Source organism: Poecilia mexicana, unplaced genomic scaffold (genome assembly GCF_051168715.1).
Source record: "Poecilia mexicana isolate PSO_F unplaced genomic scaffold, ASM5116871v1 scaffold_10, whole genome shotgun sequence".
NCBI lineage: Eukaryota > Metazoa > Chordata > Actinopteri > Cyprinodontiformes > Poeciliidae > Poecilia > Poecilia mexicana.
In genome coordinates this window covers 19382699-19397841 of record NW_028263379.1, presented here as the reverse complement: position 1 = coordinate 19397841, position 15143 = coordinate 19382699, and the positions used below count along the sequence as shown (strand labels likewise).

The 15143-nt window shown below is 37.7% G+C and overlaps 1 protein-coding gene across 1 annotated transcript in view; it reads right to left on the bottom strand.

Annotated features, from left to right (window-relative positions):
* The window catches only part of trpc7b (transient receptor potential cation channel, subfamily C, member 7b), a 59595-nt gene extending 44835 nt beyond the window's left edge, over nucleotides 1-14760 (bottom strand). Inside the window, exons 1-2 of the mRNA XM_015001291.2 lie at nucleotides 13497-14760; nucleotides 8420-9182 (exon numbers count right to left, since the gene is read on the bottom strand). Coding sequence (XP_014856777.2) covers nucleotides 8420-9182; nucleotides 13497-13984 — 1251 coding nt within the window. The 5' untranslated portion in view covers nucleotides 13985-14760. The remainder of the gene's footprint in view (nucleotides 1-8419; nucleotides 9183-13496) is intronic.
* Nucleotides 14761-15143: the final 383 nt, after the last annotated feature.

Sequence of the window (15143 nt, the reverse complement as noted above, 5' to 3'; positions counted from 1 at the left end):
TGAACTAAATATACCTTATGGATCTCATTTTGAGAAACAGATTTTGAGTTCCACCATCTAGCGTCAGTGTCTCTGTATGTGACTTTTGTTTTACATTGCATGTTAGACACAGAAACCTGCATCAACTGTTTCCGAATAGATAAAAGATAAACCGTCATGTTAATTTTTCAGTTCTGCTAACCCTCCTGCAGTCTTAGTGTGACGGTCAGGAGGAGTGCAGCAAATGTCACGGTTGGACAGTGGGGAAACTGGAGTTCCCCACGGAATCTTAGACTATCAGTTTCCGAAACCACACACACAAAAAAACCTTGTAAAAGCGCACACAGCGTCAGTGTGACTCCGCCGGACTGCGCAAAACACTTGTGGGACTGTGGGAGGGTTAAACATCTTCAGTCCTTTCATGTACATACTCTATGCTGAATCAGATTAGTTAGTTCAATTATTTTGTCATAAATTAAAATGTGCATTAATTACAACACTGTGAAAATTCTGTACATTCCTTATATGTCACATGGGATTTTAACTGATAATTTGACAGCTTAATTTCAGATGTAACAGAAATGTACCAGAATATGTTTATTATGAATTTGTCCTCACAACTTATGTGTGAACGATAGTTATTTTAACTATTAAATTAGTGAACTTTATCTTCAGTGACAAAAAGCAAGCTTTCTAAAATTAGCTTGCTCTGTCACAGTTGCTGACCAGGCACTTCTACAATTTGCAAAGGATGTCAACACAAACTCATACAATGTCACAAATAAAAAAAAATGTCACATGACTGTGGGATTTTAGGTTATTTTGGGTTAAAAGTCACACTGGTACGTGATGAGTGATTATACACATCGCTGAATGTGTGAGACTGTGGGTTCTTATACCATTCTCTCTCTGTGTGTGTGTGTGTGTGTGTGTGTGTGTGTGTGTGTGTGTGTGTGTGTGTGTGTGTGTGTGTGTGTGTGTGTGTGTGTGTGTGTGTGTGTGTGTGTTAATGTCACCTCAGACAAATTGCTGGTTTATTCTCTCAACTGACATTCACACTTCACACTGTTTTAAAGTTCCTGATCCTTTTGCCACTAATACTTGAAAAAGCTTCCCTGACTTTTGACATGATAAATGACAACCCCACTGTTTGCAATTATAAAATGACTCAGGTGTTAAATAATTTAAAGAGTTCATCTGCCAGTTCTTGACCTCTTCTTATGAATCATTTCAAGATTACCTTTGTCAGAAAAGGGGGGAAAAAATCTCAGCCAACATCACAACATGTAGCGCTACATTTCAGGAAACTAGAAAATGTTTTCTGATTAGGGTTGCTGGTCAGGTTAAAAATACCTTTTTAAATTACCAACCTCAATAAGCCTACATTTCTATAGTAAAAAAGTTTTTCCTTTTTTTGTCTGATGTAATACACTAATTGTAAATGTTCAGTCTTCATTAACTGTAAGCGATAAATCATTGACAGAAATTAAGGACTGAAAACATCATACAGTGTGCAATTAATCTATTCCCTTAGTACAGAAATAAATGAGCTTTTCAGTGATGTTCAAATTTATTGAATATGACTGTCTGTCTCTGTCTTTCTTTCCATTTGTTCATCCTTTTGTCTATTACCTCAAAAGGGTCAAAGACAGGAAAACAAAGGTCAGATTGAACATTTGTTTGTTGTTGAACTTCCTGCAAAGCTTTACGAAAACAAAGGATTCATGAGATTTCAGTAAAAGTTAAGAAATATACAAATTCTTTTGAAAAGTCAAAAAGTGTGTTAAATTTTATTTTGCAGACCAATTGTTTTCCACAGCCAGGTTTTTAAAAATCTAAACTGTATGTTGCTCACCTACTGATCATGAACTTCATTTGCATTCCTTCAGTGTGTGACCCCTGTGATGATTGTGTTCCTCCAAGCATAACTTGTATCATTTGTGCTGAATATAAAATAGTGATGTTAGCTCCTGGAGCAGTGTGCAATTTCCTTGGATTCATTAATAAAACTAGAGAGAAGTGTGTTAGATGACTCATCACTGTCTGTCAATTAAAGGAAAATAATTTGGACTATCTGTTAGAAACATCTGTTTGGACTCCGTTTCCAATTTAATCTCAAGACAATACATCAGGGTACTACATGTACCAACGTATTGATAAGCAACAGCATTTACACGGCAAGATGGGAAAAACAGATGATACGCGTATAAAAATCCAATATCAATGTCAGACGCATGTTGTTGTTTTTAGCAGGATATGAGATTACAAAAGATTCACGAGATTAAAATTGAATGATGTGGCGTGAAACAGATGAAATGGTGAGGAACCCAGGAGGGATAAACAAGACAAAACTGGATATGAACAACAACAATCAAATTTTACTGGGAGTTAAACTCATTCAACAATTAGCTTTGTGTTTCATCCTGGTTCTTTTAACATTAAAATCAGCTAAATTAATTAAAACAGAAAACCAGACCTGTGTAAGTGAAATAACTCCTTCCCCACTGCACTTTCTTAAAAAGGGTGGGTGCCTTTGTCCGGAGGCTGACATGCAAAATTGATAGCCTGTCTTGAAAAGTAAGATGTTTGATGATAAATATCAAGTCACTGTGGCAGGTTCTGGTGCCGGTAGCTGTACTCACATCTTCATTTAATGTGTAACTTAAGAACAAAAGAAATTCAGCATTTTTTGACATCAGATATTTTGCCAAAGGAAATACAGCTGACAGCTGGTACTTTCTCTCGCAGTTGTGTTCTTTTTAGAAACACACACACTACTGAGATTTTTTACACACACTTATTCTATATTATCCCAATGTTTAGGATATTAACTCAGAGCTTCCAGTCATCAGAAAAGACTGATGTGAGGTCTACAGAGGCTTGATATTTCTGGACAGATGGATGAAGCTCAGACATGTTGAAACCTGCAAAGCACACAATACAATGGATCAAGTCTATAAAAATATCTGAGTTTTAGACTTTTTTTTAAGACAGACCTCAGAGGATAAAGTAACTAAATTAGGTTTATTTTCTACAAGATAACTAATAACATGCTTCTACCCAAAGGTTGAACCACCAGAGTAAAGAGACAGTCATTACAACAAACCCCATAATGCTAAAAGTCCAGTTCTGCTCTCACGAATTAGTGAAAGACGGCCATTTACTTTGTGTTGCAAATCAGACATCTGATGTGAAAGACATTTCCTCTTCAAAGAATAGGTGCCAACTTTCATTTAAAATTAAGTTCTTTTATTGTTATTTTACAGATTCAACCGATAACCATTCACACATGAATTAAAACAGATCTACTGCTAATTATTACAAGCTTGTTTGAAGTTAACATGTCTGCTTGGAAATAGGCCTGTGGATGTTTTCTGCATTTATGAACTAGAGAAAAGCTCTAACTACTCAAACTTAAGCAAAGTTTCTAACACCCAAGAAATAAACAAAAGGGAATGAATATCGTTGGGTTGTGATAATGTAAATTTGGAGGCTACTCAAGTCAAAAAAGGCTGCTGTTCACAAGCTGTCCTTCAAATCTCAGATATGACAGCTGTGGTGGTTGTGTGTATGCCGTGATTATGATTATGCATCTGTGTGGCTCTGAGATGACACGGGAGCTGATGGCATAGCTTGATTGCAACACCCAAAGAGATTTGGAGCACCTGGTACCAGATCTTTTTTAGATGTGCAATTACCAGCTTCCAACATGGAAAGAGTATATCTTTTTCTGGTCTCTCCTCATTTTAGGGACTTATTTTATTTATTTGGATAATTTCCGATCATGTTTTTAATATAAAATCTAAACATTAGCATTAAGTTAACAGCCAAAATGTATATTTATTTTCTTAGTTTTTTTCAGAGAACAAGTTCAGTTTAAAGCTGAATGATGTAGCAGTTGTTGCCATGCAACAAGACGCCCTAGGTTTGAATCCCAGCCTCAAATCTTCTAGTATGGAGTTTGAATGCTTTCCACGTATATGTGTAGATTCTCGCTGAGTACTCTGGCTTCCTCCCACAGTCCAAAAAACATGACTGTTATTTTAGTGTTTGTTTAATCTGTCTATTGCCCAAAGACTGCTGGAGACAGCCACAAGCCCCACAGCGACCCTGTAAGGAAAAGCAACAGACAATGGAAGGATGTTCAGTTTACTATAAGTCGCTTTTGTTGTATTTCCTATTTCTGCCTAAAAGTCTTAGCCAATTTGATGACCAAGAGGAATACTAAATTCTTGGAAGAGAAAAAAAACTTTAGTTTCTAAACCTCAACAAAGCATTGTGCAGCAGATGCAACGTATTTTAAAATACCAGCCAATAAAAAAAAAAAAACACACACACACACAAACACAAAAAACATGTAAAATCAGAAAATGATTGTAAATGTCATTTTCTGATTGACATCAGAAAATGACAGATTTTTGACAAATGAAAATAAGAACAGATTTTTAGAGATACTTTGTAACACGTGAAAAAATAAAATACTGCTTTGTTTAGGATATTAAGAGGCCAAAGAAATGTGTCACTTTCTCCTGCTGCAATTCTAAGCCTAAATGTACAAAGTCATTCATAACACTGGTTGATTTGAGTTATGATAATAACTTTCATTTAACCAAGAAGATATATTTTTTAAAGAAAATATGTACATCTCTCAAAATATCTAAAAGCGGTATTGTATATTTTTTGTTTTTATCGATGTTTAAATGAAAATGACATGAGCCAAGTTTAGGTATGCATTTCTCAATAAAGATTTTATTGGAATTGCAGCAATGAAATACTTCTTATAATAGCTGACCATGTTTTCTCGTGTTTCTACTGGCATGTTCAGTGATTTAAATTTTTGCAGTGTCTTTCAGGTTGGGAGGCCTCCTTTTCATTATCCTAATCTTTAGCTCCCATCTCAGACTCTCTGTTGGATTCAAATCATCACTTTGGCTCGGAGTGGGACACTCAAAAATGTTAGTATTACTTCCAGGAAAGAAACATGATCATCAGACTTAAATATTACATTCAAATTTAAATCTGTGAGAGGACTGAATATGTTTATATTTGTCACAAAGTCAGAGAGAAGCTTTGCCCTGTAACCTCTTTTGATTCCAGAAACCTAATAATTAAATTGTGAGTGTTTCAACTTTTACAGTAAGCTTGGGTGCAAAAAATGTATATTTTTATAGACTTATATAATCTGGTTTAAAGGGGGATGTAGGATGACAGAAACATTTCTCTGTGTCAGTAGTCCCATTAAAAGATGCACATTTAGTTTAATCTGTTTCTCATTAGGCTATTTATAAATGTTTATTTGTCACGTGTAATTTGCCCGTGTAAAGTTGATTGACTAATGCTATTAGCAAACCGAGTAGACATTGCTTTAAAGCAATGAGGAGATAATGTGAAGGGAGACAGGGAGATAAATAAAGAGAGAAGACATGGGGATGGTAATGAGATGGTAATGAGACAGATAAGTCCTAACACAACCCTGGTCCCTCAGGTGAGCCTCTCATTAATTTGTTGGGAGATGGGAAACGGAATGACAAGCGGAAAGGCAGCATATCAAACACAAATGTGGTCAGAAAATGGTGAGAACTGACAGGTAGGCACAGACATAAATTAATAGACTTCAGAAAAAAAAGAAATAGGTGAACTAAACTTCACATAAGTAGAGATGATTGAAAAACTATCTCAATAACACTGTTTAAATCCAATCTGATTGAATGAGGATAACACATATTTATGCATTGATTTCCGCTAAGATATGGGTGCAACACAAAGAATGCTTTTAATTACACGAGTCTTAACATTGGTCTAATTCAGTGCTTCTCAATTCCAGTCCTCGGGCCCCCCTGCTCTGCATGTTTTAGATGTGCCTCTACTCCAGAACAGCTGATTCAAATGATTGCATGACCTTCAAGTACTGCAGAAGCCTGTTAATCACCAAAATATTGAATCCAGGTGTGTGGCAGAAGGGAAACATCTAAAACATGCAGGGCAGGGGGGCGTGAGGACCGGAATTGAGAAACACTGGTCTAATTGTATGTATTTTAGATGATTGCTATTTATGTTTTCCAAAACCTATTTGTGGACTGAGGCCAATCAATCAAGTCCACCTTTTTGCAACTTATCAGTGCCTTGAAATTGTGACTGTTATATGAGCTTGGAAAGTAATACATTTATTGACAAGAATTATGTCTGTAATAACACTGGAATGCACTGGCAACAGGAAAGTAATGGTAAACCTTATAGAAAGGAATCTTACATAAGCAATGATTTCACTAAACATGCACAAAAAAGCAGTTTGACTGATGTAAATTTCTGTTTTTGCCTTTCTCAAAGTCATCATAGTAGAAAAATGATCAAAACAATTGCAATCATCATAATAGTCATATGTAATTATCTAGAAAGTATCTTTTTTAGAAAGTATATGCCTAGCTTTTATCCAGGAATATATTTCATTTGCCAGGTGGCTTTTATGTCAATGCTTGCTTATCTGGGTCAGGTAAAAAAATATGTGTCAAAGTATCAGGCTCAGGATGGATTCAGGCAGCTCTGTAACTCAAGCTCTGGCTTAAAATGGGCCCAGCTGCTTTATAGCTTACATGTTCTGCCCCCAGCTCAAACCGATGAGCTTTCTCCTGGAGAGATGAAAGCAGAAAAGGGTTATAAAATTTATTTCGTTTTCTTTAAAATTCTCTATATTTTTGAGTTGCTATTGAAACATTCAAGTCTTAAAAAGTTGAGCAATTTGGCTCTACCACACAAGCAATGACCGTAAAAATAAAACACACACATCGAGACAACTTTGAATGTTTAAAATTTTACAAAGAGTTAAGGTGCAATTTACAAGTTTTGTTTCACCTGAGAAAAGATACTGAATTGGAAAAAAGTAGTTCTAAAAATAAAGAAGGGCCTTAGAAATCCATTAAAGATGAGAGACTGATGATTACAGAAGGATGAATAACAGACTGAGTGTAGAAATCTTTGCTTCAGCACTACATAGCTCCTCAATTAAAACTGTAATTTATGTATGTAAAGCTATAAAAACACAGAGAAACATGCCCCTCTGATTTCTAGTTCTTTCCCTATTTCATTTGTGCAATTATGAAATGCAAGTGTTTTATTGAGTGTTTGCCAGTGTGAGTATTACAAAATTTATAAAAGCAATGAAAGAATAGAATAGGATAATCTTTATTATACCCGGAGGTGCAGTGAAATTGAGAGCTCCCACCGAGCCACCCTGCACCGCCAAAAGAAGAAGTCATTAAAAAAGAAAAAATGACAAAACAAGAAGATAAAGGAATGAAGGAATGTGACATGAAAGCTGGTTTATGCACATAACCTACAATAAGCCAAGCGCTCTGAATAACCATTTAAAATTAAAATCTGTTTAGAAAGGCCTCAAAATTCTGTCAAGCGGGCCATGCATTTGCATTCAGCTCATTTTTACAGCAAAATGAGATCCAGCACATTCTCCTACATGAGATCCACACCTCCGATAAGGGAGTATGTGTCAGTCATGCGCCCCAGAAAGTCTGTAAGGAAAAGTAGCAAGATTGATCAATCTTGCTACTTTTCAAATGTGTCATTCTGCACATTTGAAACAAGCCAGATAAGGGACACAGCACACAGGTTGAAGAAGATGCTCTAATCAGATGAGAACAGAATTAGACTTTATAGAGGCTTGCCAGTGGGACAATAACCCTAATCATGCAGCCACAGTGGGATGGTTAAAATCAAAGCATATTCATGTGTTAGAATGACCTAGACTTAAATCTAATTGTCAATCTGTGGAAATACTTGAAAAGTGATGTTCACAAATGCCCTGCATGTACTCTGACCAAGCTTAAGAGATATTGGAAAGAAAAAATTGATAAAAAAAAAAAAATCAGTTGCTAGTTTTGCAGAATCAGAGTACACTTGAAAAAAGACAAAGCTAACCAAAGCTAACTTACAAGTAACTTTTCAGCAAGATATAGGAGCTTGATTTAAGCGAATAATGAAATACCAGTTCTACTGGCAAATTATTTCACTTAAAACATGGAAAATGTCTTGTAAGTGACACAATCTGCCTGTGGATCTTATACTTTTATCCATATTAAATTATTGACCTAAATCAAACTCTGACACATGCTGAAAAGTTACTTCTAAGTTACTTTTGTCTTATTACAAATGTACTAAGATATTTGCGCTAAAAACTAAACAAAAATACTCGGTAGGTACATCGGAGTGCTGAACACAGCAACAACAAAATGAAAAATAATTTCCTTTTCACATCATAACTATCTGCTCCTCTCTGATTACATAAAATTCTTTTCAAATAATCCCATGTTGTGGTTGTAACCTGAAAAAATGTGCAAAAGATCAAAGTACTGTATGTTCTAAAGAGAAGCTTCATATGTTTGCAGCGCAGTTAAAATAAGGAAGGATATAAACACATCGGGCTCCTCACCTTAAACTCTGTTTCAATGTTGGCGAGCCTCGCCAGTTCGTTGCTGAGCTCCAGGGCTGTGAGTACCGGGTCCTCGCTGCTGAGCGACAGGTAGGCTGCACTGGCCAGGCCCTTGTACGCATTCATCCTTGAGCGTGAGTGACTGAAGGAGTCCTTCTTCTGCTTCTCCACACATTCTGAGCATTTACAAAAGTAGTCGTGAGGCCTTTCTATGCGGGCCCCCTTCGTCAAAAGGATGTGAACAATCTCATACTCCTGGCAATGAGCTGCCAGAATGATGGGTGTGATGTCATGGGAAAAACGTGTTCCATCCTCGTCGTATGCATAGAAGTCATCATCTCGCATCTCTTGCTCCAGAGGGCTCAAAGCCAGACGGAGACCTCCACCGAAAGCAGGATGGCCAAGAATGGCCTCGACTATTCGGACGTAGCCTTTAGAGATGGCCAGGAGCAGGCCATCGCCGATCCGAGCCAGGCCATCTTTTTTCAGCAGCTGCTCCGTCACTTCCAGGTGTTCATTGCCCACTGCTAGCTGTAGAGCGTTCTGGCCCATGTAGTCCACACAGTTAAAGTTCAGTGTTTTGGACTCTTCTAGCATTTTGCGCACCACAGGAATGTTGCCATACTCTGCAGCATCCAGAAAACGTTCCTCCTCTGCAGTGAGAGCAGAGCCGCGCTCATTAAACATGTAGGCAGGACCCCGCACAGCCTGGCGACGCCCCTTTTCCCTCAGCGTGGTGTGCCGGCGATGCATGGCTTCCACTCTGGGAGAAGGAAAAAGACAGAAAACAGAAGTCAGTAAAAGCAATGCTTAGTGTAATGATGGAGGAGAAATTGTGTTTAACACATCAGACAATTTTGTGATTTAGCTGTAAGAGTCAGAAAAGTATAACCAGTTACACTGAGCTGTGATACATACTAATCTTGACTAAAGCAACAAACTGCTACCAAATCTAAAAAGGTCAAAGCCCCCTGCTGCTCAGAGCTTTGACTGGCATGACAAGAACAAACTTTGTTGCTCAATATCTTTTGGTATGACAAAATACCTCTGTGGTCCAGTGATATTTCAAACACGCTACTTGCTGATCTGGGATTTAACTATCATGAAAGAGTGAAAAAACAAAAAAAACTCCTTTCCTACAACGTCTTGCTTTGTCAGTCACCAACAGAAGAAATCAAAACAATTAGAGACAGTAAAAGCAAAATAACCTGCAGAACTTATGGACATGAGTGATTATAAAGCTACACTTTTAAAGGTTATTGTTTCCCACAAAAGCTTGTGACATAATTCCATTATTATTGACATTAATATTTACACAACTTCCTAAAAGTCCAGTTTCAAAACAAGCATTGCTGCTAAATTACAAGCTTGTAATTTCAGTTAGTTGTAATTCCCTTTTGACTCCCTTTGTGTGCATGTGTGTGTGTGCATGTGTGTCCGCGTGTGTGTGAGAGCAGAAAGCAGGACATTGAAGAAGAAGGCGAAAATGGAAACCCGTTCATGCTAGATGTATTCACCTGGGGGGTTCTATGGATGTGGAGCTGAGAAAATGAAGACAGTTCCCTATGCCAAATCCCATGCACATGGTCTAGGAGGGTGTGTGTGTGTGTGTGTGTGTGTGTGTGTGTGTGTGTGTGTGTGCGTGCGTGTGTGTGTGTGTGTGTGTGTGTGGGTGTGTGTGTGTGTGTGTGTGTGCGTGTGTGTGTGTGTGTGTGTGTGCTCGCATGTGTGTGATTAAACCATATTAAAGGTCATCAATGTTTTAATTTTTCATTTACACCATCAATATCTCAGGACGCCAATCACCGTAAGAAGGAAATCTTTCTTCATTCCTCGTACATTTAAGGTGTCAGACTATCCATGCATAATGTCAACATAGCATACATTACCTGCAACATGTAATGTAAATTATTAGCCCTACGGCAATCAGCATTCGTGTACGGCTATTGAGTTAGACTCTGTAGTTGATGTTAGCAGCTTCACGCCATCACCAAAACCTCCTGCATTTGAAAGCATTTAGAAGATTCCTGATAAACAGAACAGTCTGCCTTCCAGGCCATTTGGATGAACTTATAGTCAAGTAATAAATTGCCTTTTCCCATCTCTTTTAATCTCTTTCTCCATCCATCTTTGATTGTTTGTGATTTGGTCTAGAAACAGAATGATTTTTGCATCATAGCAGAGCTGAATTACAGCGATGTGGACAAGAAGAAGCTCATACAATTGAGAGATACTGTCTGTGTGCCTTTGGGGACAAAAGAAACCAAATTGCTGTAGGAGAGAAAGATTGCTTACATTACTTACATATGATATGGTATGATTACATGCACACTTTGCACAAGGATGGATCTAAAATTGGATCATTTTTATCATTCTGGAAAAAAAGTGGACAGATTATCTGGCACAGAAACAGGAGCCCCAAGTGATTTTTATAATAAAGCACATAATACCATGCATTATCAAAATATTCTAAAATTTATTTTATGCTTAACTGTTGACAAGATGCATACAATTCATGAACCGTTGTATGATTATTCTTGTACACCAGTTTGAGTTTATGTGAAAGAGGATCATATCGAACTAAACAAACCAGAGAGCCAGTGGTGTGTAGAAGTTGATCTAGACTACTAGCTTTAAGCAACTTTTAAAGTTTTATTTAATTTTGTACAAAATGTACAAATATAAGTGTAACATGAAAACAAGACACTGCTATCATTTGGCTTTCAGTCTGATAATTTATCCTGGGGGGATTTGGCTAATTTGGATATATTATTCAACAGCTACTGCACTCTAAACAGACCTTTGCAGTGTCAATATTGTACATACTGCTATTGTATGCGATAACAACGCATAATATATTGTTCAGCCTTGCATATAATGCAAAACTTTGACAAAAGGAATACTGAACACTTAGAAACCACAATATTAGACAATTACTTACTTAGCTGAGGGAATTTTCATATCATTAATCAAATTAGTTCATAGTTTGAGTAATGAAAATGGATTTACCAATCAGGTTCATTTAAAATTCTTATATTTGCCTGATTGGGCATAAAGCAAATTTTAATAACACTCACATAATCCAATTTCCTTCAGGTAGGATTTGGTGATCATGCGAAATGTGTGTTTCCGACAGTTTGTCCGAAATCACAGACAGATTGTATGGAAATGCAGAGGAAATTTGATATATATTGAAAATAAATGTAACACTTGACAAACTGAAGAAAAACTCCAAGCTATTGAGTCCTGCACTGAGAACACCCATCCTTTTCATTACACTCTTCTGCTGAAGACAAATGATCACTCTGAAATCGACAGAACATTGTTCTGAGGATGATTCTCTCTCTAAAAAGCAACATTTATGCAAAAGTATGAGAGCATAATTTAAAATCAGCATTTGGTCTTCACTACTCCTTTAAATTAGGCCCCTAAAACTTTAGATGAAGAACCAATGACATGCGAGTCCATGTTAATGTTTAATCCGAAACACAAAAGCAGTGAGCAACTAGCCCACTTGCCCTGTCACCACAAGTAATAAAATGGACATAAGATATTACTATAATATATCATAAAATAGTTATTTAGTTCAAAATGTAGCAGAGGCCTTCAGCAGATTGCTTGACTAAACACACTGCCAAGAGGGACAGACATTAGCAATAATCTTTAAAAAAGTATAATTAAACAGAAGCAATCTGTTGAGGTTAAAGGAATCATATTGTCTTTATAGAGGAAAAATATAGAGGAAATATAGAGGAAAAATCTCTATTGACTATCTTTGGCCTTAATATTCTTATTCATGCATCATTTCCACTACACCTTTATTCACCCATTTAATTATATCTACCGAACAAAATTCTACAATCTGATCTTAATTGCTCAGAATGTGCTTCTTTTCAAAGGTGTGAGCGCTGGGTCATTTATTATCAGTGCATGCAAACACTTATACCAGATCATTTACAGTTTAACAAGACATGAAAAAGAGAAGAAGATGAATTTGGTTTCAAGTCAAATACAAGGAGACCAGTTACAAAGTGTGAAAATTAATTTTTCAACTCAGATGAGCATAGGGATTAAGCACAGCTATCAATTTGTCTAATTTAAATACACACCTAAATATAGACTTTCTAAGGCATTTTTCATATTGTAATGATGACAAAAAACATGCCAATCCACCCTCTGTTGCTTGCATTTTGGACAACACTCACATTCTTTTGACAGTCATTAGTAAAAGTCAACGTGCTTCTTTCCCCATGACAGACCTTTAAAGCTGAACCCTGGAGTATCAAAGAGGCAGACCAGGGAGGATCAAAGAGCCAATATAGAGGCCTGCCATTGCCAACTTCTGATAGTCATGGATATAAGCTGCTAAATTTTCATTACGTGCCATTGTGCATGTTCCTAGATCTCTGAAGAGCACTTCCACACTGGAGCAGTGGCTGTAAGCTGACAATGTTGAGCCTTATCTCAGAGAGAATGGGTTGCAAAAGTATGTGTGTGTGTATATATATATATATATATATATATATATATATATATATATATATATATATATATATATATATATATAGATAGATAGATAGATAGATAGATAGATAGATAGATAGATAGATATCTATATATATATATATATATATGAGACTGCATTGCATTGTAGAGTCTCTTCTCTACAACACAGGCAAAACACAGTTAATACACTGTCAGTCTGAAAGAGCAAAGAGATGCAAAAAAAAATACAGTATTTATCTCAAGCTATTACTAGTCAACCAGGTTGATGCTTCTACAGAAAAAAAGCCCCTACTTTCTTGATGTGAGACGCATTAAAAGGTAGAAGTGAGTTTAAAGCATTTCTTCTCACATGCTTGATGCAACTGGGTCAGCGGAGATCCTAAGCTCACCAAACCTGACCTGTACCTGTTGACATGAGGGATTTAACGTCGGTGATTAAATTCCCACAATGCAGAGTTTGCCTTCAAATTGCAATTGTCCAGTATCCGCAAAAGTTCCTAAATGCACAGACTTTACGCAAGGCCTCGAAAATACTACATTAAAACTGAGAAATAAAACTGTCAGGACTCACGATTGCCGGCTGTCTGAGCTGAACTCCGTCTCTATGTGCTCAGCAGAGAAGTGGTTCCCGTACTCCGAGAGCTCCGGAGCCCTGTACAGTCTCTGTCCACGGTGCTGAAGGTGCTCAGTGCTCTCCGCGCCGCGTCCCCTCCATATGGGAAGCGGGTCATCGTGCTGTTCATGTCCGACATCTATCCGCACATCCGGCCGCGAGCGAGAGGTACACCCGGAGTCCACGGCACGCTGGCGGAACTTTGGCGGGGTGAAATGCGTGGAGCCCCCGAGTTCCCGGGTCCCTGGAGACGGGTGCAGACACTCTGAGGAGGCGAGAAAAGGCGGGTCCGATTCCCCAAGCAGTGGAGAGGCCGAGGAGAAGAAGTCCAAGGGCCGCGAAGTGGAAGGAGATCCTCGGGGAAGACTGACAGAGAGAGGCGGCGAGGGAGACTCCGACAGATGTGCTCTCCCGCCGCCGTCGCTTTCCTCCCCCCCGTCAGACATCGGGAGAGTTCGGCGGCACCATTTACTCTAAAGTATTTTTGCAAAGTGGCACATATTTCCTGTGTTTTTCAAAGTTTCCATTGAACAAGTTGCCGCTGAGACGCGCGGCAGTGAGGGGCAAAAACCTCCACCTTCACTCAGAGGTCCGCGCGCACTAATTAGAGAGAGAGAGCGCGCGCGCAGGAAGCCCGACCTTTTACAAAATGGAAGATGAGGAACAAGTGAAACACAAACAAATATTACCAAACAAGTGGAGACAGCCAACACAGACAACTATAATTAAACTACAGAGTAAAATAGAACTTACCGACATTTGTTATCTATAATGAAGCACAGCTAACTGATCAACTATGACAGAATGAGACCAGACACAAGAAATAAATATAATAGTCTAACACCGATATTTTCTTTGGACGATGTGCCTTATAAAAAACAAAAAAAAAACAAAACAAAAAACAAACAAAAAAAACCTTCAAACTAGATTTTTATATAAGTTTCAACTCAATCTAGATTGGACATGAAATGCGGAGGTTTCTGCTTTTCTTGTTCTATAATGTTATTTAATCAACTTTTCAAAATAATCTTCTATGCACAGAGCCGCCCAAAAGTCCATTGGGGCGGTGGGCAGAATTACCTTTGGGAGCTGAACTGCGTACAGGACCATTATCCATTAGCTACAACAGTATAAGTTTACTGTCTGGATGCTGCGGATTTAAAGAAAGAGGATGCATAAAATTTTATGTGGAGATCTTTCACTCTTCTGGCAAAATATTTCCTATTGCCAAATTATTGTGCCACTTGTGATGTCAGCAACTCAAATGCACATAAAGTAGATTTAGCAGGGTATTTTCTTTTCTTCAGTCCACATATAAAAAATGCTTTTGTATAATTCTGACAGTCCCTACCTCATTATGTATCTCTCTTTCTATAGTCCATATACTTTTTAGAGGTGAAAAAAATATATATCCTAAAATGTGTCTTTAAATGTTAGGAGTAAAAAGTGTGCTCTATTTAGCAGGACTGCAGCCCCACTTGTTTTGGTGGATGCAACAAGACTAAGATATCTTCTTCTGACCACACTCTCAATCTGACAACTGTTTAACTCACCAGCTCCAGACAAAACACTGAAGTCAGCCATTTTTTAATCCCTTTATATATG